Source organism: Taeniopygia guttata, chromosome 1A (assembly GCF_048771995.1).
Source record: "Taeniopygia guttata chromosome 1A, bTaeGut7.mat, whole genome shotgun sequence".
In the NCBI taxonomy this organism is placed as follows: domain Eukaryota; kingdom Metazoa; phylum Chordata; class Aves; order Passeriformes; family Estrildidae; genus Taeniopygia; species Taeniopygia guttata.
The window spans coordinates 65,641,148-65,662,357 of record NC_133025.1 but is presented as its reverse complement, the minus strand read 5'-3'; the positions used below and the strand labels follow the sequence as shown (position 1 = coordinate 65,662,357).

General features: G+C 40.8%; 1 protein-coding gene across 9 annotated transcripts in view; it reads left to right on the top strand.

Annotated features, from left to right (window-relative positions):
* Positions 1 to 21,210, top strand: part of SLCO1C1 (solute carrier organic anion transporter family member 1C1) — a 53,259-nt gene that overhangs the window by 7,612 nt on the left and 24,437 nt on the right. For 8 of the 9 annotated variants that reach the window (XR_012053712.1, XR_012053715.1, XR_012053716.1 and 5 more), the window contains exons 2-14: positions 2,606 to 2,751; positions 5,533 to 5,674; positions 6,474 to 6,606; positions 7,216 to 7,337; positions 7,658 to 7,804; positions 8,849 to 8,947; positions 10,108 to 10,353; positions 11,239 to 11,403; positions 13,013 to 13,208; positions 14,182 to 14,347; positions 15,469 to 15,650; positions 19,274 to 19,338; positions 20,506 to 20,623. Coding sequence is in view for 1 of the 9 variants with exons in the window: in XM_072923767.1 (XP_072779868.1) it covers positions 2,623 to 2,751; positions 5,533 to 5,674; positions 6,474 to 6,606; positions 7,216 to 7,337; positions 7,658 to 7,804; positions 8,849 to 8,947; positions 10,108 to 10,353; positions 11,239 to 11,403; positions 13,013 to 13,208; positions 14,182 to 14,347; positions 15,469 to 15,650; positions 19,274 to 19,338; positions 20,506 to 20,623 (1,910 nt within the window). In the remaining 8 variants the exon portion in view is untranslated. Of the gene's footprint in view, positions 1 to 2,605; positions 2,752 to 5,532; positions 5,675 to 6,473; positions 6,607 to 7,215; positions 7,338 to 7,657; positions 7,805 to 8,848; positions 8,948 to 10,107; positions 10,354 to 11,238; positions 11,404 to 13,012; positions 13,209 to 14,181; positions 14,348 to 15,468; positions 15,651 to 19,273; positions 19,339 to 20,505; positions 20,624 to 21,210 lie in introns of those variants that run through there. The other variant, XM_072923767.1, reaches the window with a different exon arrangement.

The following is a 21,210-nucleotide window of genomic DNA, read 5'->3' as shown; positions in this document are numbered from 1 at the left end:
GCTCAGGGGGGACCTTATGGGTCTCTACAACTCCCTGAAAGGAGGCTGTAGTGAGGGGGGTCAGCCTCTTCTCCTGAGTAACAAACAGTAGGACAAGAGAGGGAGGTTCAGATTGCATATCAGGAAAAGGTTGTCAAGCCCTGGAACGGGCTGCCCATGAAGTGCTTGAGTCACCATCCTTGGAGGTATTTAAAAAATGGGTGGATGTGTCACTCATGGACAAGAGTTTAGTAGTGGACTCTCAGATGTTTAGTGCTGGGTCTACAGATGAACTCAATGATCTTAGGGGTCTTTTTCAACCTAAACAATTTTATGATTCTGTGGTTACATTTTTCTGGAATTCCTGCCATGTTTGGAAAGGAAATGCTTAGACATTCTCTGTCCTCGTTTTCTATGTCACCAGAGAAATATGGTATCTCAGTTATGGTGACAACCTGAAGCCATCCTTGTATAAAACCAGAGATGTCCCTCACCTCCCACTGGAATTGACAGTCTATTGGGAATACTCCCACTATAACACCAACAGTGCCAAAAGTATTTGAGTGGCAAATCTGTGATTACAGTCAATCCATCCTGTGTATTCCAAAGAGGAAGGATCAAAACTTAAAGTGCATCTGGCTGTGGTTCCACTGAGCACATTTCTCTGCACTCTGTCTTCTGTTAAAAGTTTCCATCAGAGGCACTGTCAGGGCAACCAAACTGATGCTCTGAGATACATAGCTGCAGGTGGCTCTGAAAAGCACCAGCCTCCTTAAAGCCATGCCTCGAGAGCAGCTGGGGATATATAAAAACCTGAGAGCCTGCACAGATATCAGGCCTTCCTTGCACTCCTACAATTTGACAGCCAGACAATAAATGTTAACAATTTTTGTACTGCAATAACGTGGGCATAAGTGTTGTGGAAGCTCTGCTGTCCATTTGAGATTTGTTTCAGCTCAGTGGAACAGGGGCTTGCATCTGCTGTCAAGCATCAGTTTATCACATCCCACCCCACACCACCACAGCAATTTTTTTGTGTTCTGACCAATCCTGTATGTGTGGTGCAGTGGAGGATACCTTCTACACCTTCTCTTGCTGTAAGTTGCTTTCCTCAGAGATAAAGACAATTCATTTAGCTGTGGTGCATATGTTTTCCAGGTTTTGGAGTTTTTTCATTCCAAAATTGCTGTAAATATGCATAGCCTTTCAAACCTTACAGTAGAGGCTATGTGATGTGCTTACATGGCAGCATACCTCATGTGATTGTCATAAAAGGATTTATCCTCATGCAAGTGCTGTCAGGTACAAGCTGTTTTTCCCCATTCAAAAGTGTGACTTTTCTCAAGACATCAAAGAAAATCAGAAGCAGAACAGGAAGGGGTATGATGAGTGTTCAGCAAGAACAAAAAAAGTTCTTTTTTATTGCAAAAAAATCTCTATACTCCTTAGTGTTGATAAAGAAATACACTAGAGTTCCTGTCAGGACAGTGTGCAATGCAGATATTTCTCTTCTATGTAGTCATAGCTCTTATTTTAAATGATGGAGAGATCTTGGTGAAAATTTTGGTGCCACAAGTAAAGTCCTTTTTTCTTGGTTATATAAGAACAGAGCCTATAAGCAATTCTTAGCATCTGCTTTTGTTATTTTCACCTGTATTTCTGGTAAAACAAGCACCTGTTTAGGAAGCCATGAAAACACGTGTATCCAGAGGTATAGACGTATACATAAAACCATACATATTTTAACTTATGTAAAATGTTTCTTCAGGCAAAAATAAGAGAACAGGAACTGTTCCTATTTGTATTTTCAGGCAGCATTTCTGTAAAACATAGGACTGCCTAAAAGTGAACACAGAAGCTGATTTCATAAATATTTTCAGATCTGATTTAGAGATTGAAATTAAGAACAAAGTACTACAGTATGTAACAAGAGATTTAAGAATTACTGATACCTTTTGTTTTCAAAGTGCAGTATTTAGTTTTTCTTTACTTCTTTGTATTTACCTGCAAAGAAGCAAACTCACATTTTCCCTGAAACAATTGACCACTGAGCCCTAAGACTGTATGTAAAATGGTAAAGGGAACTAAACCTCTTTATTCTTGTGTAACTCATTAGCTGCCATCAGACGATTAGAGCTAATGTTTCCATCTAAAACAATTCAAGTGCCTCATTAATGGGGATAGATTTCCTTTGATCTAATTACTTCATGTCCCAGATCTATGGGAAATTCAGAGATCAGCGCTGAGAAATCTCTGCAGACCTGGTCACATCCAGAAACATGAATTTACATGTAGACTTCAGAAATGTCATTTAAAATGATAATGAGCCTTGTTTGGTCTGCTGGCAATGCTTTGTCAAATGTTTAATGAAATCACATTGATGATAGCCAGAGAATGAAGATGATGGCTGTTTGCTGAGTGTGATTTAATCTCCATTATTATAGGCAAGTGGATTGCAAATTTCCATAATTAAACATCCAGTGCACTGGTGAGATTCTGTTGTGAAGTTTGGTAATTGCTGTTGTTGGGAAAACAGTCCAGCAGGGTGTTGTTGTCACATGATGAGCTTTTGAGGCTGAGCTAATAGGATGCCCTTTTAAAGTGTTCTCCATGTTTTCTGCTTTAGAGGCCGAGGATACCATCATGGAGATTTCATCCAAAGAAAATACTCACTTTTTCTCAAACAGCACAGTCTTGCCCGTGGACAGATCTTCATTCAAATCCGAATCATCCTCATCCAAGGAAAAACAGTCGTGTTGTGGAGGTATAAAGGTAGAGTAAGAGCTTTTGAATATTTCAGTATGGACTTATAAAATCCTTCTTTTTATTTTTTATTATTTTTTTAATGAATGATCCCCTTTTAAGTTCTGATTATGTCATGCTGAGTCAGTATGAAATTCTTAGATACATTTCTAAGTCACAATAAAATCCTCTTCAGATCTGTATTTGCCTAATGTTTGGCAGTCATCAAATATAATTTGTTGACTGAGGCTTGCATGCTGTGAGATCTTCAAGACCCATCCTAAAAAGTTCCTCTTTCTTCTTTATTGCTCCACCTGAAGTTGAGAACAGAGCACTGCCAGACAGGCCCCACAGGCAGCAGTCAGTGCAGATTGTTTTTTAAGATAGCAGCCATGGTCATCTGCTGGGCTCTCCAAAGTAATATTGTGTGGAGATCTGTGTGTGCTGAGTGCTCTGTTATTAAAGCATTATTCCAATGCTTCTCGTTCAGAAGAGGTGACACAGGGGCACAGCAGGCAGCACCAAGCTCTGCCTGCTGCCTCTGCCTCATTTCCAGCATGCTGACAGTCTCTTGGGTGAGGTCTCAGAATCACCATGCAATGCTGAGATGATTTGAGTTACAAGGAAAATGAGTTTTCGGCCTTGCCTCGTTCTTTTCGTGGTGCACAGTCTTTATTTCTATTGTTTTGTGCCCTCACTCAAACACACATCTACTTTCAGGTATTAATCCAGCTCCCAGTACAGCCAGTGAAATGAGCAATACTTGTCCTGAAGTCTATAAAGAAAAAATTCCTTTTTTTTTTTTAATTTAATGGAAGCTGAGTTGTATAAAATCAATTTTGTACCATAATAGAATTCTATCATAGCTTCTCCATTTGCTACAATGATAACCCAATCCTCTCAATTAATAAAACTTCAGTCACAGATTAGCCAGTCAGGAATCAGTTTATTAGCCCCAGAAATTGAAAAGCAGTATTATTTCAGCTCAGTTTCTTTCTCTTTATAGTTATGTCTTCTGGGAACCCAAACTGATATAACTAATGTATTCCTGTAGGGACTTAGAAAACCTCTCTCTCTCTTTTTTTTTTTTTTTTTTTTTTTTTTTTTTTTTTTGGTGAACTAATCCTTTTTGAGTTCTGATTAAGTCTTGCTAATGAAATTGTTAAAGATATCTCTAAGTCATGAAGAAGTCTGCTTCAGGTTTTCAATAATGTGTTAAGAAAACAATATGCAAACACAACAGGTTATTTTTACCAATTATCAACCTTCCTATGTCTTAAAATTGCCTTCATCAACCAAAAAGATGTGGTGAAATATCTGTTTACAAGCACTGTCAAACCAGAGAAGAATGTGAAATCATGTGTACCTTTCTGTCCCAGCCCTAAATCAGCAATGTCTTTCCACCACTGCACACCTGGGACAGTTGCAAACCCAGTAAAAAAATCGTGCCAAAGACATTCAGAAGCATTTCAAGTTGTAGCTTACCTATGAAATTTTCCTGTAAAAAAAAAAAAAATATGTGCTCTCACATTGCTATTTAAAATGCAAGGGCATAAACATACAGGAAATGTAAAATATTATGACAATATTAGTACTGGAGAGTCCTTTTGAGATGCTACTGTGGGGAAAAAAGACCAGAGAGGGGTTGTATATGTTTATTTACCCACAACTGTTTCTGAAGGAGGGATAACCAGCCCTGGATAAAGTGACATAGAGATATATTTGAACCTTAACATGAGAATTTGCATTCAGCACTGATGTTACTGCCACTGTGCCTTGTCAAATGAGGAGATTTGCACTGGAGGTAAGTACATTGCTCATTACTGGGAGTGAGATTCTCAGGGAGGATTAAGGAGCAGCACAAGGTTCTAGACTTCTATTCAAACAAAACCTTAACATGTCTCTTAACTTCTGGGACTGGGTTTTACAGAAGGCATCAGTTTTTGTATTCATTTTGAGTCAGCACCACCTGTATATGAAGGTAGAAAGCAAAACTGTGGTTACTATGACCAATTGCACTGTGTGGAGTATCTGGAGCACATAAACTCCACTGGGCTGCATTCAGTGAGGGCAAATTTTGGCAATAGATCTGCAGGAACTGAGTTCCCTCTTAAGGACCCTGCTCTCCCACCACATACCCTTTGGAGCAGCCCTCATCTTCCAGATTAATTTTGTAGGAAAAGGGGCTCATTCTGTACCTTTGAAGTACAAACCAAAGCACTGTGAAGGGAGGTGGAGTTTGATTTCCAAAGCCCACCCCTTATTCAGAAGAACGTGCCAAAACAGGTGCAGTGATAGCTAAGAGAAAACTGTCTCTGCAAAACAAAAGGAGGGGAGAAGGTGCAAAATGCAGGGTGCACTCTGAGGAAAATGTATGTATTAGAGACTGCAGGGGATCTTGTAGAGAGTTGTCTGCCAGGTCACTGTTCATCTCACAGAAATGTAACTAATATATTTTAAAATGTTCGAAAACTCACCTCCCCACCCAGACACACTTAGCATTTACCCATATGGTTAGTGTGTAAGAGACTCCCTCCTGGGAAAATCACAGGTTTCTGTCTTTCAACAGAGCAGTAGCTTTGGCATCTACCTGAGATTAGCAATGGTTGAGAGTCAATTCAGTTTTTATCCATATTGCTCATAGGAGATGAACAAATCAGTAATCTAGCATTTAATAAAAAGTAGGACAAATATTGATTTGGCTATTTGGCAAAAGAAGAGGTAGGAATGGAGAACCTGATTAAAAATAATTCATATATCTTCTGTACTGCCTGATTTTAATCACTGTCTTTTTTTTTTTTTTTTCCACAGATATTTCTTGGTGCATTGTCTTTTGTTTATTTTGCTAAAGCATTGTCAGGAAGTTATCTAAAAAGTACTATCACTCAAATAGAAAGAAGATTTGACATCCCTTCCTCTTTGGTTGGTGTTATTGATGGAAGTTTTGAAATTGGTATGTGCTATAGAAACACATTTTATTTTCAGGGAAAAAAGAGTGATGCAGTTTATTCTGAAGAATGATTGCATGAATCTCCCTGAAACTTAAAACTGAGCAAGATTCACCTAGTAAAAATAAGTGGGGCTATCAGTATGATTATGTTCAATAGGATAAGGTTGTTAATACAAGCAAGTCAGAATAGACATTAAAAAAATTGTAATTTGATAAGCAAAGCACGTGGCTAATTCATACTAATAGACATTTCCAGTGTGGAATGAGAATTTGCCCGCATGGATTTCTGCACCTCCCCCACAAGTGTTTGTCCTTTGTGATCTATTAAGCAGCAGGAGGACAAACCTCTCGCTGTAATCCACATTTCCTGTCCTGTCCCTCTCCTTCCCCTTCACACTAAGGTTTCCAGCATGTTATTGCTTCTTACAATTTCTGATCACTGAATTTATCTCATGGGTGTTCAGTGGACTGTGGTACTCACAGGAATGAAATCTTAGCCTAAGTGTGTAAAACTCAACTTGATTCCTCCTTTTTTTTTTTTTTTTTTTTTTTCTTGTTATTTGCTCTCTTCAGCTGGCACAGGCTTTCTCCTCTTTTCCAGCTGTTTATCCAAAGGTTTATGGTTTCCCTGTCACAGAAGGCATTTGGCTCCCGTGGAATGCCTGGAAAGGAGGAGAAAGTCCATCGCCATCATCCCTGTCTCCCTGAAATCAGTGCCTGTACTACATCCTGTGAATTGCTATTTTAGGGAATCTCTTATCAACAAGCAGTAAAACTCAGTTTTCCTTTTGCACTCTCAAAGGGAACCTCCTAATCATAATTCTAGTGAGCTACTTTGGAGCAAAGCTTCACAGGCCAAGAATAATTGGAGCAGGCTGCTTAATTATGTCAGCTGGAACATTCCTAATTGCAATGCCCCAGTTCTTCATGGGAAGGTAAGTGCAAAGTTTTCCCTGTTTTCCAGCTGGGCTGTGCACACTGGCAGCTCCCTACAACATTTAGGCATTGGTTATGATGACAGAAATAGGCATATGGTGATGTGGTTAGGTTTTTGTTTTTTTTTTTTGTGAAAAGATTTATTACTGTAGAGCAAATAATTTAACGTGTATATTCTTTCTAGTTGTAATCAGCTTTTTTTTTATTAGTCTCCAATCTTGATTGGCCACGCTTGGATGTGGTTTAGGAATTGTTGAAGTGTCAGTACAGGAGTGATGACTAAACTCAGGAAAACAATCTCAGTACAAGCCAGAGGATACACCAGTGCCTGATAATCTTAGTCTAAATTCATGTATCATAGTAGAGCAAAGTGCCTGTTAAACTGAAATTAATCACTGACCCAAAAAGAACCAATGGGACAATTTTCATGTACAGCTGCAGTACAAATAGAGCTCTGTTTATCCCCTGTAAACTACCACTGGCAATGGATTCAGATGGATGCAGATGAAATTTGCATTTAAGTGCTTTAGGCCTGTCTGGTAGTTACAGATCTGATTGCTTTTTCTCATCAGTACTTATGAAGAAATACAACTTTGTTTTCCAAACAGATACAGGTATGAAAGATTCCCTTCCACCATCAATTCCACTGTCAGCCTCTCTCCATGTCTGCAGGATAAAGGCCAAACTCCACTCTCAGCCTTGGAGAAATCTCAAGCAAAAATAAATGCAGGTGAGAATTATCTCTGTTAAATCTTGGGGGTCGTGGTGCTTGCTGTCGTCAATGTTTCCCAAATCTTTCTGTCAGGAAATCTCAGTTTTGATTAGAAGGAAGTGAAGGAGTTTTCTAAAAAGGGATGTGGTGGCAAATGTATACAACCAGCAAAACTGTAGTATCTTTGAGGCAGCTCATGCTTAAAATTTGTCTACCTTAACCTGTTTCACAGTTTTCCTACTGTTTCCCCCACAAGAGAAGTATTTTAGGAGCCCTGAGCTTTCAGTGTCAAACTGCTACTGCAAACACATCGTTGCTGTCCTTTGTTATGCACACAGGGTGTGAAAAGGAAGCAGGCTCTTCCATGTGGATTTATGTTTTACTTGGAAACCTTCTGCGTGGAATAGGTGAAACCCCTATCCAGCCCCTGGGAATTGCATACATCGATGATTATGCTGTTGAAGAGAATGCTGCCTTATATATCGGTAAAATAAATATAATTTATTTTTCCTAATGGATTTCTCCCCAGAGGAAGTTGAGTTGTTCCGAGTAATGGAATGAATGTTATTGAATGAACTTGCCCTGATTGTTTTGTTTGCATAATTTCCAATATTAAAGTTTATTTAAAAGTCATGTACACTCAAGGGACCAAGTTCCCATTTAATTATACCAGCACAGTTCCATTATCTTAATTTGGTGAAAGAATTTGGTCTTGGGTTCCTGCTGTTACCCTAATCTTCCTAATTCTTCTGGATGGGGACTGCTGAGCCTCTGTGCACATTCAGTTCTCTGGAAAGTGATAAAAACAGGCACTCTTTTAAGCACTTAAAATAGAATTTCAGTGGGCACTCCAAACATTCCCTCCAGATTCATGAAGGATTATAAACAATAGTACTGGAACTTTAGGAAGTTGGGATCACTGTTTTCTTGTGTTCATTGTCTGATGGCTTCACATTCACTGAAATATTACCAAAAAGACCTATCTCATCAGCACCTGCTCTTGACAAGTTTCCAGCCAGGCAAAAAATCAGATTCTCTCTGTAAAAGATTCAATCTTCCCAGATTTCCAAGTGATTTTTTTCAAATCCAAAATATTCAGAAAGTTTGGCTGAGGGTATATTGAAATATATTAACAGTGGAAACCAAAGCAAAGTGATTCCTCAGCCTGTTCAGGGTCTGCCTCAACGAAAAGTGATGAGTTAACTTTAAAACAATTGCATTTGCTCCCCAGTTCCTTTAATTTTGTCAGCTAAAGCATTTCTAGCAATTGTAGATTGATGCTGCTATTGAGTTCAGGACATTCAGTTTGCTGACATTTTTTCTCCAGGCTGAATGTAACTCTTTAACTGGATAACAATAAAAAGTGTCATCGTAGTGGGGAACATTTTATTGATGACTTTTTTTTCTCCTTGAAAGTATTCCAGTTTGTGTAACTGTATGTCTTGCTGCCCATCACATGCTGTTAGATGCAGAAGAACAAGGGCTCTTTTTGGCTCAGGAGTGTAACAATCCCCTGTTTTCCATTCCAGGCTGTGTGCAGACAGTGGCAATTATAGGGCCAATATTTGGCTTTCTCCTGGGATCCCTGTGTGCCAAACTTTACGTTGACATTGGCTTTGTAGATCTGGGTAAGTCAGAACATTTGAGCTTTAAATACCCAGTTGGGCTCCAAAATGCCTATTTTAGGCCAAGAACTCTCTGGTAATCTTCTAGGCATGAGGGGCTAGCAGGGGTAGAGTGGGCACTCCATGAAATGAAAAGGATCAGAGCAGTGTAGTGGTCCATGCAGAATATGCTGGCAAGAAGGATGGGTGTAGAGGAAGAAGGAGGTCTGACTCTTCCTCAGCCCCAGCAGGTCTGCAACAGGTGCCTCCAAGAGATGCTCTGGTAAGGAGGCTCTGGGGAGATCATGGGAGCCAGGAGGAAACAAGGCTGAGGCTCAGGATCCTGCATGTGTTTACTTAATACCCCGTTGTTGCCTAGAAAAGTGGTTTGGCAGGGGGTATCAAGTCTTCAGATTGCCCTTCTTCTGAGAAAACAGGAAGAAAAAAAAGCAAAACAGGAGGAAAATAGGTTTTTTTCCTGGGGTTTTTGTGAAGAACAACCTTGCTGGGAGCAAGTGAGTGGCCACCTGGACTGCCCCAAGTGCTGGTGCTTTGCAGCATCTCTGGGGATGTGCAAGTGGCACAGCAGTGTCAGGGCTGCTGCTGTGCCCCAGCAATCAGTGAGTCCTCAGCGTGTCCCCACAGCTGCTGCTGTAAAACACCCACAGTGACACAGAGCACAGCCACACCTGGCAGGGCTGGGGATGGAAAGCCCCTGCAAAACCACTTTCCTTATTAGCAGCACATGTCTGTGGCAAGCACATTTCTCTCCCTCTCAGGATTTTCACAGAGGTGCACAGAGAGAAATGAAAGAGAAAACCATTTCTATTTCTGCTCCTTGTTTTTCCCATGTGGAATGTGTTTGGAGAATTGTTTACCTGGGGTGAGTGCTTGATTGGATTCAGGTGAGGGTTGTTTGAGCCTGATGGCCAATCCAGCCCACCTGGGGCTGGACTGTCAGAGAGGGTCACGAGTTGTGTTAGAGTCAGAGAAAGTAGTATGTAGTTTTAGTATCCTCCTTTTATATAGTATGTGAATGTATTTTAGCATAGTTATAATAAAGAAATCATTCAGCCTTCTGAATTGAGTCAGACATCGTCATTTCTTCCCATTGGGTTCGCCTGCATTTACAATACATGTCCTCCAGGTGTGTTCATTTGCTGCTTCTTTTCCACTCTCTGCAGACAGTGTCGAGCTCAGTCCCAAGGATGTGCGGTGGGTGGGGGCGTGGTGGCTGGGCTACCTGATAGCTGGGGTGGTCAGTGTCCTGGCTGGCATCCCCTTCTGGTTCCTGCCCAAACACCTCCCCCAGCCCGAGAGCAGGAAGGACTCCAGCACCTCTTCTGAGCACTCCAAGTTCATCATCGAGGAGAACAAGGACCAGGGCGCATCCTCTTGGCAGCAAGCGAAGCTTGCAGAGATGGCAAAAGGTGAATGACTTGAGTTTTCTTCCTGATTGTTGAGTTTTTCTCTCAAAGGCTTTTAGACTTAAAATTTTTATACTTTGAGTCCCTATTTTAGACTTAAAATATTTATACTTTGAGTCTGAGAATTATAGTTTTTCCCTTTCGCTCTCCAACCCCGTAGTACACACAAAAAGGTCACTTCAATGTTCCCTGGAGTTGCCATGGCATGAGAAATGGCTGAGATTTGTAAAATTGCAATAGTGACCCAGCACATATCATGAAGGTCTGCAAAATGGTTTTTTATTCACATGTAGTGACTGTTGCAGAAGTTTTGCTCAAAAAAAACCCCAACCCTTGGATTTGCTAATTATTTTTTTTCCTGTAAGTTCTTGCATTAGGAAAACATGTCCAATATCTGATCAGAATATAGATGGGCACAGAGCAGCTACAGTATTAGAGGAGGCTGTCTGGATTTAGACAGGAGCTGATTTGCACAATTGCATTTCCTTGGCCATGCTTTGCCAAAAGCATTTTCCCTCAGAACTTGAGCCTGCACCTCAATATGTCTGTGCTTACTGTCAGCTGTGCTGAGCACTCTTTGCCCCAGATTAAGCTAAACAGTGCTGTGGCTGTTGAGGACACTTAGAAACCAAATCATTCCTAGTTTATGATGGAAAGAAGGTATTTAAAGCAAGATATCTCTTCTGAGGAATTGATGCTTAGTGTTTTGCTCCACTGTTCCTCCATCCAGAAATGGGAGAGCTTTAGGAGCATCAGGGAACTCCACAGATTCCCTCTGAAATGTTTTGCAGTTTGGGGTTTTTTGGAAAGTGCACACATGTTACAAAGCATTACTCACAGCAGTTATCTCTCTGGACTGCTTGTTATTTCTGCTGTTTTGTCTTGCAGACTTCTTGCCATCACTGAAGAACCTCTTTGGGAATCCAGTTTACATTCTGTATTTGTGTGCAAGTATTATTCAGTTCAATTCTTTAATTGGCATGGTGACATATAAGCCAAAGTATATTGAGCAACAGTATGGGCAGACATCTTCAAAAACTAACTTTGTTATAGGTAATGTTATATCTGCTTCTTGATATCTTTAAAATGGACATTTTAGGAGTGGCACATACATATAGGAAAAATTGTATTTTTTGGGGGTATGTTCATTTCTTCTCCTTACTTGTCTGACTTTAAGTTATAGCTCATAGAAGGTAAGTTATTTCATTTCTGCTTCAGCACTATTTAACTCTATCTATGCAAGAGTTACTGTAAAAGTTTACATTATTTGATATCCTAATTATCATTAAACTGGAAATTTGAAAAGTAATATATGTACAATGCAAGAAAATAGCTGAGAAATAATTTTAAAAGAGTTTACATAAATTTATCATCAGACAGATCTGCTGCCTTGGTGGCTTCCCATGAATTTCAACATAAGGAAGATCAGTTCAGTGAGTGCTATAGGTGACCCTCTGAAGAGATTGGTGTTAAATAAAAGGAGGGCAAGTCATATCCCAGGCTGTCCCTTAAGGCACAGGAGAGAGAAGCTGCTTCAGCCTTTGGGTACAGAGATCAGCATTTTTGTAGCTGACTTCCTGAGGGTGGATTGACTGCCCAGTTGCTGAACCTGCATGTGGGGTTCAGCTCCAGAGGTGCAGGGCTTCGATAGCATTAAGCAGCAAAGAGGTTTACATCTCCCCAACCCAGAGGGAGCTGCCTTGTTCCAGAGCAGCATTAGTTGCACAGCAACAGAGGTATATATGTGCAGGAAAGCTGTAATGATCCATTGTGCTATGTTAATTCCGTTCAAGATAGAAGCTGGAATTTCCTGGCACCAAACTCCTCAAAGTAAGGAGAAATCTTCAAGTACAGTTGATGGCCAAAAAAAGTCCAGAAAACAATCCCTACATTCAGTGTAGTACTTCTCATTGTATTTAAAGATTTTCTGGAGCTAAGCTTTCAGGTATGTGCAAACTGAGTGAGGATTAAGAACCATTTGATTTCTCTGAGCACAGGGACTATATCCAACAGAGAGTGTGTCATGGCTTGGTTAGGGAAGGATCCTGTGAGTGGCTGTCCCTGCAATAAGGTGATTTTTTTTTGTCCTCCTTTTCCTTTCTGTCCAAATCCACCCTTCCTAAGAAACCTGAGGTCTGACTCAAACTCACAGTGTTTATTTCTCTTTCACCTCTTTTACTCTTTCTTCTTTTTTTATGAAAAACAGTTTCTATCACAATCTCTGATATATATCAAAATTGTCAGAGCAATTGAAGCACTTAAAAAAAAATTAAAAGGCAGGTCTTGCTCTGGCTTTTATAACATTTGATAAAACTAAATTTGTCCTCTAGGAATCAAGAGACGACTCCACTGACAAACTAATTGGGGAAAAAAACCACCTAGCTTAAGAAACTGGAAGAGCATTATCTGAACTTTATCCATAATCTCTCTGTCAAAGAACCAGCAAAGAAGCATGTCCTTGGGAGTAAATTTTTCACAGCTGTCCCAGCACCTTTGTAACACTCCAAGGATCAGTCTAAATCTGGTCAAAATAAAATGCCCTGACTGAAGATCTTTTATGTTTTGTTCCTTCATCTGATTGCTGCAGCTGTTTTTGTGGCTGACAAGGTTAGCCCATTGAGCTGGGGTTTTCATTAATACAGAATATTTTCTTTGATTTCAGGTCTTATTAACATTCCTGCTGTGGCCTTTGGCATATTCTCAGGAGGTCTGATCATGAAAAGATTCGGAGTCGGTGTTTTAGGGGCTGCAAAGCTTTCCTTGGGATCATCTTTCCTTGGTTACCTTTTGCTGCTGTCGTTGTTGGCGATGGGCTGCGAGAACTCGGAGGTGGCCGGGCTGACTGTGTCCTACCACGGGTATGCTGGCAAGGCCATGCTTCAGCAGAAAGGGCTACTGCCAACCAAACTCCTTCCTCATTTTATTTCACAAAGTACATCTTGTTGAAAAGAGAGTGACTGACCTGAATGTACTTCCCAGAAATTTGATTCAAATCAGTGGAAACTACTCCATTCAAGTGTGTGTTGTGTCATGACCCTCTCATGGTTACAGCATAAACCAGAGGGGTTTATGTCACAAGTGCAGATTATTTTTCTGGTTACTTTTTAAATACTATTGCCATCCTTTGAGCCCAGTGATTCCTGAAAATGGGAGTAGATCAGTAAGGGGGAAGAGATTTGATTAATTGTTTCTTGCTTTTGTGTGCCACTGAACAATGACTGGCATTTAATAGCCTCTGACCTCAAAACTTAAGTATTCATAGATTAACCATGAGATACACTTGAGGCTAACTTTTTACCCCTGCTATTACTCTGTAAAACTAACTTTTTGGGAGGAGTTTCCAGCACTGACTCACAGCAGCTCTGGTAGATGCTCTACTGGTGTTTGATGACTGAATTTGGCAGAGAGCTGTCACGCAAGGCTACAGACACTCAGTTTGGATTAATCCTATTCTGATAAATTCCTTGCTAATTTCTACAGAGACCATTTCCCATGAGTAACTCACTCCCTTCTGTAGCACTTGTCTGGTTGTGTTAAAGCTGCATAATTAAAACCTTAGAAAATCTGAGAAAAATGCATGACTATAAATTGGCAGTTGTCCTCCTTAATAAAGTAAATGCCGTCTCACAGTAGGTGGTGTGGTAGTGTGAAAACCTTTGGATAACAGAGAAATGAGGATTTACATTGCTGTGGATGTGAAGAGACAGCCTTTAATGGGCTACAGAGGGAAGGTGGCCAGGTGCTCCTGGCAGAGAGCGTAGCCCCAGAGGTGATCGTGATTTCCTCCACATCTGCTGGGCAGCACCTTTGCAGCTTCTCTTTTTTCCACAGAGCCAAACCAGTGAGTGATCACGAGCAAGCCCTGTTTTCAGAGTGCAACTCGGGCTGCTCCTGTTCCAGGAACGACTGGGACCCCATCTGTGGGGAGAATGGAGTTACCTACGTGTCCGCCTGCCTCGCTGGCTGCCGGGCGTCCAACGGCACCGGGAAAAACACCGTAAGGCAATCCTTCATTTCTGTGTGAGGTGGGATCTTTCTGATACAAGGCACTGGGATAAACACCAGTAAAACAATCCTTCATTTCCACGTGTGTGGGAATCCAGGGCTTCCCTCTGGCTGCCCTGGAAGGTCTGGGACCCTGGCAGGTGGTCAGGAACCCCCCTGGACAGAGCCCCCAGAGACACTGTCTCTGATCTCTGTTCATGGAAAAGAGTTTTCAATCTTACAGGATGAATTACAAGCTCTGAGCGCTTGATATGAGCAATAATTAAGTGTGGCAGAGGTGCAAAAGTAAAATTTTAGGATTCTAGATTAGGGGTCCAAAGGGGACAAGATGGAGGAAATTGGGTGTGTCTTGTCCTTTTTCTCCTTCTTCATGCCCTCCATGTTTCACTGTAGTGTTGGCATTTTCCTGTTGGTTTAGGCTGGGGACACACTGTTCAACGTCAGTGACAGATATTGGCACGTTATTGTAAATATAGCACAGGTAGTTTCTGGTATTTAATGTTTGTACCATCCCACTGAGGGCAGAGCCCCACACGCTGCCCTGCAGGACAGAGCTGTGGCAGGGCAGCAGAACATGTTAGAGATAAACAGAATAAACAACCCTGAAACCAGCACAAACGAATTATGGCTTCTTCTTTGGCAACGGGGCAGAAAGACAGAGACTTTCTACAATCTCAGCATCATCAATACCACAGATTCTGACACACGTGACGTGGGATCTTTCTGATACGACCAGGTCTGTCAGAGTAAGTGGGTTTAAACTGAGCACGGCACATCCTCCTCAGCCCTGAGCTCCTCAGGGTTTTTAGTAATCTGGCACCCACATTTAAAATTTTCTCACTTGCTCTTACCACCACAAACCACAAGCAGAGAATGTTGGAGGCTTTTTTTTATTATTTTTTTGAGCTGTTGGCTACCATTTGGAAAAAAACTAATAACTAGATATCAACAGTAGATACTTTATAATTTTCTCCTTCATTGTATAAGCCTTTTCCTTTCATAAAACATTTCCCACTTTGGACTTAAACTTTCAGCCATCTAGAATGTGCAGTTCCTAAACATCCACTTCTCCACCATTTAGGTTTTCATACACTTTTGCTTGCTCTCTTCCAGGTATTTTTTAACTGCAGCTGCGTGGGAACCTCTGAATCTCCACAGAGCTCCTCAGCTGTGGTGGGACCATGTCAGAAAGGAAATGAGTGTCCCAAAATGTTTCTGTATTTTCTAGTAATATCAGTTATCACTTCATACACTTTGTCAGTAGGTGGCACACCTGGATACATACTGCTTCTAAGGTAAGAAAGAATTCCTGCTAGCATTGCCAAATTTTTTCGAATTGTTTTGACACATGACTGGTACTCCCTCCCCTCCTGCTCTTCCTAGTAGTGGGAAATGTTTTGCAGCTATGCAAGGTGGCATGTTCCATATAATTGGTCTCTCCCAGATTTTTCTCCTTGTTTTAACAATCGCTTTAGCATGAAATTTTTTTTCCTATTGTGATAATCACAGATTTATTGAATGCTTGTCCCAGTGCATATTTAACTGCTGGAATTGTTTGTCCATCACTGTAAGCTTTGAAGCTAATTTTAGTAAGTGCAAAAGCATTTAATACTTCAAGTGCTTAATCTGGATTTTTGTCAGCTACTTGCAATTTTTGGATTCCAAGTCCTGCTCTGCTCTGTTTTGGAAACCTTTCTTTCTCAGTTCCTTTTTCCAAATTATTTCCAGATGGGCACATTCTATTTCTCAAACAAAACAAGAGTAAATCCAGTCTAACTATTATAGCTGTGTTTTCTTGCTCCCAAATTCTCTTTGGTTTTGAATTAAATTTTCTGGACCAGGCCCTGTCTCATTGCTGGTATCTTTATACCACATGGACAATGCCAGTGTTAGAGCTGGCTGAACATAGGCCATATGGAAAACCTAAATAAAGAAATGTGACTTCAGCTATGGTTCCATCACAGTCCTTGAACCAGAATAAATATTCACAGAGAGACTTTCAGAAATGGCTGAGGTTGAGGATCCTTCTCCACTGCCCTGCATGAACACTGCCAGTGAGGTGAACACAAGCTGCACAGCTTTCCTCACACACCTTGTAGGGTTACCACTGGGTGCTGCAAAACCACACAGCATCTCCCTCTCTCCCCGAGGGCTCACTCCAAGAACAATCACACTGTAATCCATTTTAGACCATTTTACTGAAACTTCTGCACAACTGAGCTCTCCCTGCACCAAGATGAGGATGATTCATGAGTGGAGAGCTCGCAGCAAAGCCTTCAGGGTTTATGCCAGATTGCTCTCTGTGGTTGCTTCTGACATGTTGGATAAATATGTCCTGTGCAGAAATGCAATTCCCTTCCCTTTCCTTCTGCATCAGGTCTCCTTCTATCCATAAGACATGAAGGAAAATGTACCAATCTGGTCCCACACAGGGCTCAAAACTGTGGTAGCCATGCTCAACCTCCTGCTTTCTTCTTGTCTCCACTGCATAAAAAATTTAGGTGTCTGGGAGATGTTCATAACTGAACAAGCACAAGCTTAAATCACACGGAGTTGCCTGTCCTTCTCAGCCCTAGGAACTTGCTCTTGGGGGTCTTACTGCTTAATCAATTTAGTCAGGAAAGCTTAGAAAGGTTTTCAGTTACAATACTAAACCACTTTGTTATATGAAATCAGAAAAACAGTTTTACTGGTTGTGTCCAATGCTTTTATTGCTGTTGAAAATCATTTGACTTTGAGAGACATTTAAGTGAAACTGAGAAGTTATGTGTTTTTCTGCTGAATTGAAGGCAAGCACCTTTGATGTGCAGCTAAATTAAACATGTTTCAGTAAATTCAATCCTTTTTTTTTTTTTTTTTTCTCTGCACTGCAAATGACCTGTGGGCACAACTGCACTTTAACCTCACTCTTACTTTTGTCTTTTTTGAAATCCATAACTGATTGACTTTCTCCAAAAATCTGTCTGGATTGAAAGTGTGCTTCTGTTACCAGAAGGAAAATAAATTTTCCTTGAACACAAATAGTCCCAAGGTCAAGTTGCAGGCTTCGTTATGTATTTCTTTCCAACGATCACTTTTAAAAATTATTCAGTATTCGGTCATCTCTGTTACAATTCCAGCACTTAAGCAAGCTGATGTTTTCAGATGAGCAGATATCATTGCACCTGCCATGGAGTACAAATACAGCTAAATCCCCAAAAGCCTGTAAGATTTAGTGACATTTACTTTGATGGTTTGTACATTGAAGTCATTGAAAAATGCTTACAGCTGGTGACCAAGTCATTTGTTGAAATGTCATTTTGATGGTATTAGTCTAATTACAGTAGCCAAGGAACTTGGGAAAGCCCTGAAGTATTTGAGAAAAAAGCCCTGCAGTTCAGATAGCTGCTGTTCAAGCACCAGCTATTAATAGCAGGTGATTAGGCAGTGAAAAGGAAGTCTCAGATCTCCCTAAGAGGTCTGGCTATCACTCAGGATCACAAAGGGTTCCTGTTTCCTTGCAAAGACAATACAGAGAATAATACAATTTTTTTTTATCTAAAAAAGAATATTTTTTGCAGGATATAAATCCTGTGAAACACATATCAAATAGCCAGTTATTGGTTTTACTTCCCACTTTTTTGCTTTCTATGCCCTCAGATTTATTCAGGAGGACTCTAGACTCAGGAGTGCTTGTGTAGTAAGTGTCTAGTAGGGGAGGAAGACACTCTTCTTCCAACTTAAAATCATTTTACAATCATGCCTTCATAGAGGGCAATGCTTGTATAAGCCACAATCAACAGATGGTGTGATGATAATCCATGGCCAGGGCATTAGAGAATAAAGTGTTGAAAACTACCCTTGGTGAGGAACTGTAGAGTTAGTTCTGAAATGTCTTTATTATTTTTTTTTACATATTTCTAATTACATTAATTTTTTCAGGAGCAGAGGCCACCCTAGTTCAGACCACACAGATTGTCCCTTCAGAGTGCTATGTTCATCCACAGTGACAAATTGAATTTCAACCCATTTCATTTTTTTTTTCTGATTTATATTGAATAGAATGACTGTGACAGAAGTTTTATTAATGACCACATTAATATTTGTGTTACCCCACGTACCAAAACTGTCCTTGTTTGACCATGTGGCTGGTACTGTCCACTTGCCAAAATCAAACATACACCCAGATTTGTGCTGGATTAGGCATTGTAATAGTCAGTCTGGTACATGCTGTAGTAACAGCAGGTTTGAGCAGCTGGTGGAGGACCAGGTGATTCCTACAAATCCGAGAGGATCCATGCACACCCTGCTGACAGCAAGGGTAGGAAAGGCAGCTGTTCTCCTGCCCAGCACCTCTGCCTCCCTCAAGGAGCCAGCATGATGATCTAAGGCTGGAGCAGGGCTCATCTGGAGCCAGAAGAACTGGATGTCTGTGTGGGACTCACCCTGCAATCTTAGCAGAGTCCAAATGCAAATGGTCTGCTCTGTCTGAGAATGGCCTGGAGGATTTACCTTTACAGGAGGTGTGACCCTGATCTAGAGAGGGTGCAATGAAAAGTGAGTGCCTAAATACCTTGTACTAGCCTGAGACTTGATCCTGAATTTCAGGGAGTGTCTAACTGAATAAAACCATCCAATGGATGCATGATTTCACTAGCAATTTTCTTGTCCTGTGTTAGTAACACCTAAGTGCTGATATCATCTGAAAATCCACAACCGTCTTCAAATGTGATGTTGAACTTAGATGTTCAGAATTCCTAGATGCCATTCTTGTTTTATCACCTTTTTGACATATTTCTGCAGTTTGGTAAAAGTCCGTGACATTAATGAGGAAAAGGTCACATTTCTTTCATTTCTCTTGCTTTCCATTTGTGTTCTAATTGTATACACCTGATGCTTTATTTCTAGCTAACACCTCTTTTATTATTATTACTTGTAGATGCATTAAACCCCACTTGAAATCATTTGCACTTGGTATCTATACCCTGGCAATAAGAGTACTTGGTAAGTCCATTTGTACTCCTGAGCAGGTTTTAATATACTCCTCACTAATCATTTCTCTTAGAATTAAGCTTTGATTGTTGGAAAGAACAATGTCTATCTGCAGATAGATATAATATGATTTTTAAAAAAATGTTAGAAAAAGGAGATTGTTTTGTGCTTCATAAATCACATAATTATATCTTAGGTATAATTAAAATACACAAGGCAAATATTTATAGAGATGTGATCCTGTAGACTATGAAGCTAACATCAAAATTACATCTTGTCCCCTTACTCAGCAACAAGCATAATAGAACAGCTGTGGCTGAGAATTTGTGATTGCTTTTCAGGAATATATTCATTAGTTCCTAAGGGAATTAATGTGACTACAGGTGTGCCTGGGGGTGGGGTTCACTGCAGCCTTGTGGTAGAGCCACCTGAAATCAAGGGTGACATGAGATGCCAATGAACTGGAAATTTTAAAATCCTCTAGGTTTTCATGAAAAAAAGTCAAGCCCCCTATTTACATGAGTGAAGTTAGACGAAGTGGATGAAATTACATCAAAGCAAGCTGTTGGTTTCTTTCTTACACCATTGCAGGCCAGAATTTTCTCTCCAGGCTTACGTTCTCCTCCAGCACCCCGGGTGACACAGAGTGCAGGATATCCCTACCAGCACATGCAAAAAGGCTTTTCCTTTCCATCAGCCCAAGAACTGCAGTAGGTTTGCCCCTGCCACAGTGGGATCTGAAGATACTTGGAGGATTCCTGCAGCCCCACTGTCTCTGTCCCTTCTCACCCCCACCCACCACACAGGACACCCCTACACCCAAGCTGGACAGGCTCCATTGCTCTCAAGAAAGGAGATACTTCTCCTTTCTATATATTTTTTTTGTCCCCTAGAGATGTCCTGCAGGGTGAGGAAACCAAATCGTGGCCAGAACTCCTTCCAGGGACTTCTACAGGCTTTTTGATGTTTTGTCATGTTTTCCTGGCTTCCCACAGGGAGGAAAGGGTGGTGTGTGCCTGGACAGCACAAGGCACGTCTTCTCCAGGCAGCATCAGTGTGCAAGTGTCATTGCTGATGGAATGTATGATTGAATGTTCTGCATGAACCTGCCTCTAGATCGAAACTGATCACCCTGGAAAGTAAATTTCTCACCTCTGTTTATTTGTTAAATACACCCAGCGGGGATCCCAGCCCCAGTGTATTTTGGAGTAGCCATAGACACCACTTGCCTGAAATGGGGAAGCAAAAGATGCGGGGGAAGAGGAGCCTGCAGACTCTATGACTCCAGTGCACTCAGGTAACAGCTCTTCTCCATTCCTTCTTTACCTTTTGTTCTTAAACTACATCTACACCTGGCACAGGCAGAAGAATTTCTGTTAGAAGATTTGAGTGAAAGATCTGAAACTGAATAAAAAACTCTGCCTAACAGTATTAACAATAATTCTCTCACTCTTTTAATTCAATCTCTTTTTGGGGGGGAGGGCTGATTATCTTGTTTCAGTATCAGCTGTAAATAACAGTCAGTTAATAATTCACAAAAAAAACCCCAAACTTGTGTTGAAACCTCAATGTTATGCTAAATCTTCCCTCAGCTTTCAGTATTTCTGCTGTCATAGTGTATGTCTGTGTGTGTAAATAAGTTATGAAACTTCATTTTTCTCCACGTTGGAGCTGGATCAAAAAATGGAAAGCAAAGGTGCCACAGAACATGCTTGGCTTATCTAGAGGCTTAAGTGCAGAGTTGTCTGTATCAGTTTATTGCTAGGGGATAGTAATTGTCTGAACTGCATTTGTGAAAGGCTTCTCCAGAAATGAAGAATGGAATAACAGTGGTAAGAGGAAAATGGGAGTACAGGTTGTCCGTTCTCCCACCACAAGGAAAAT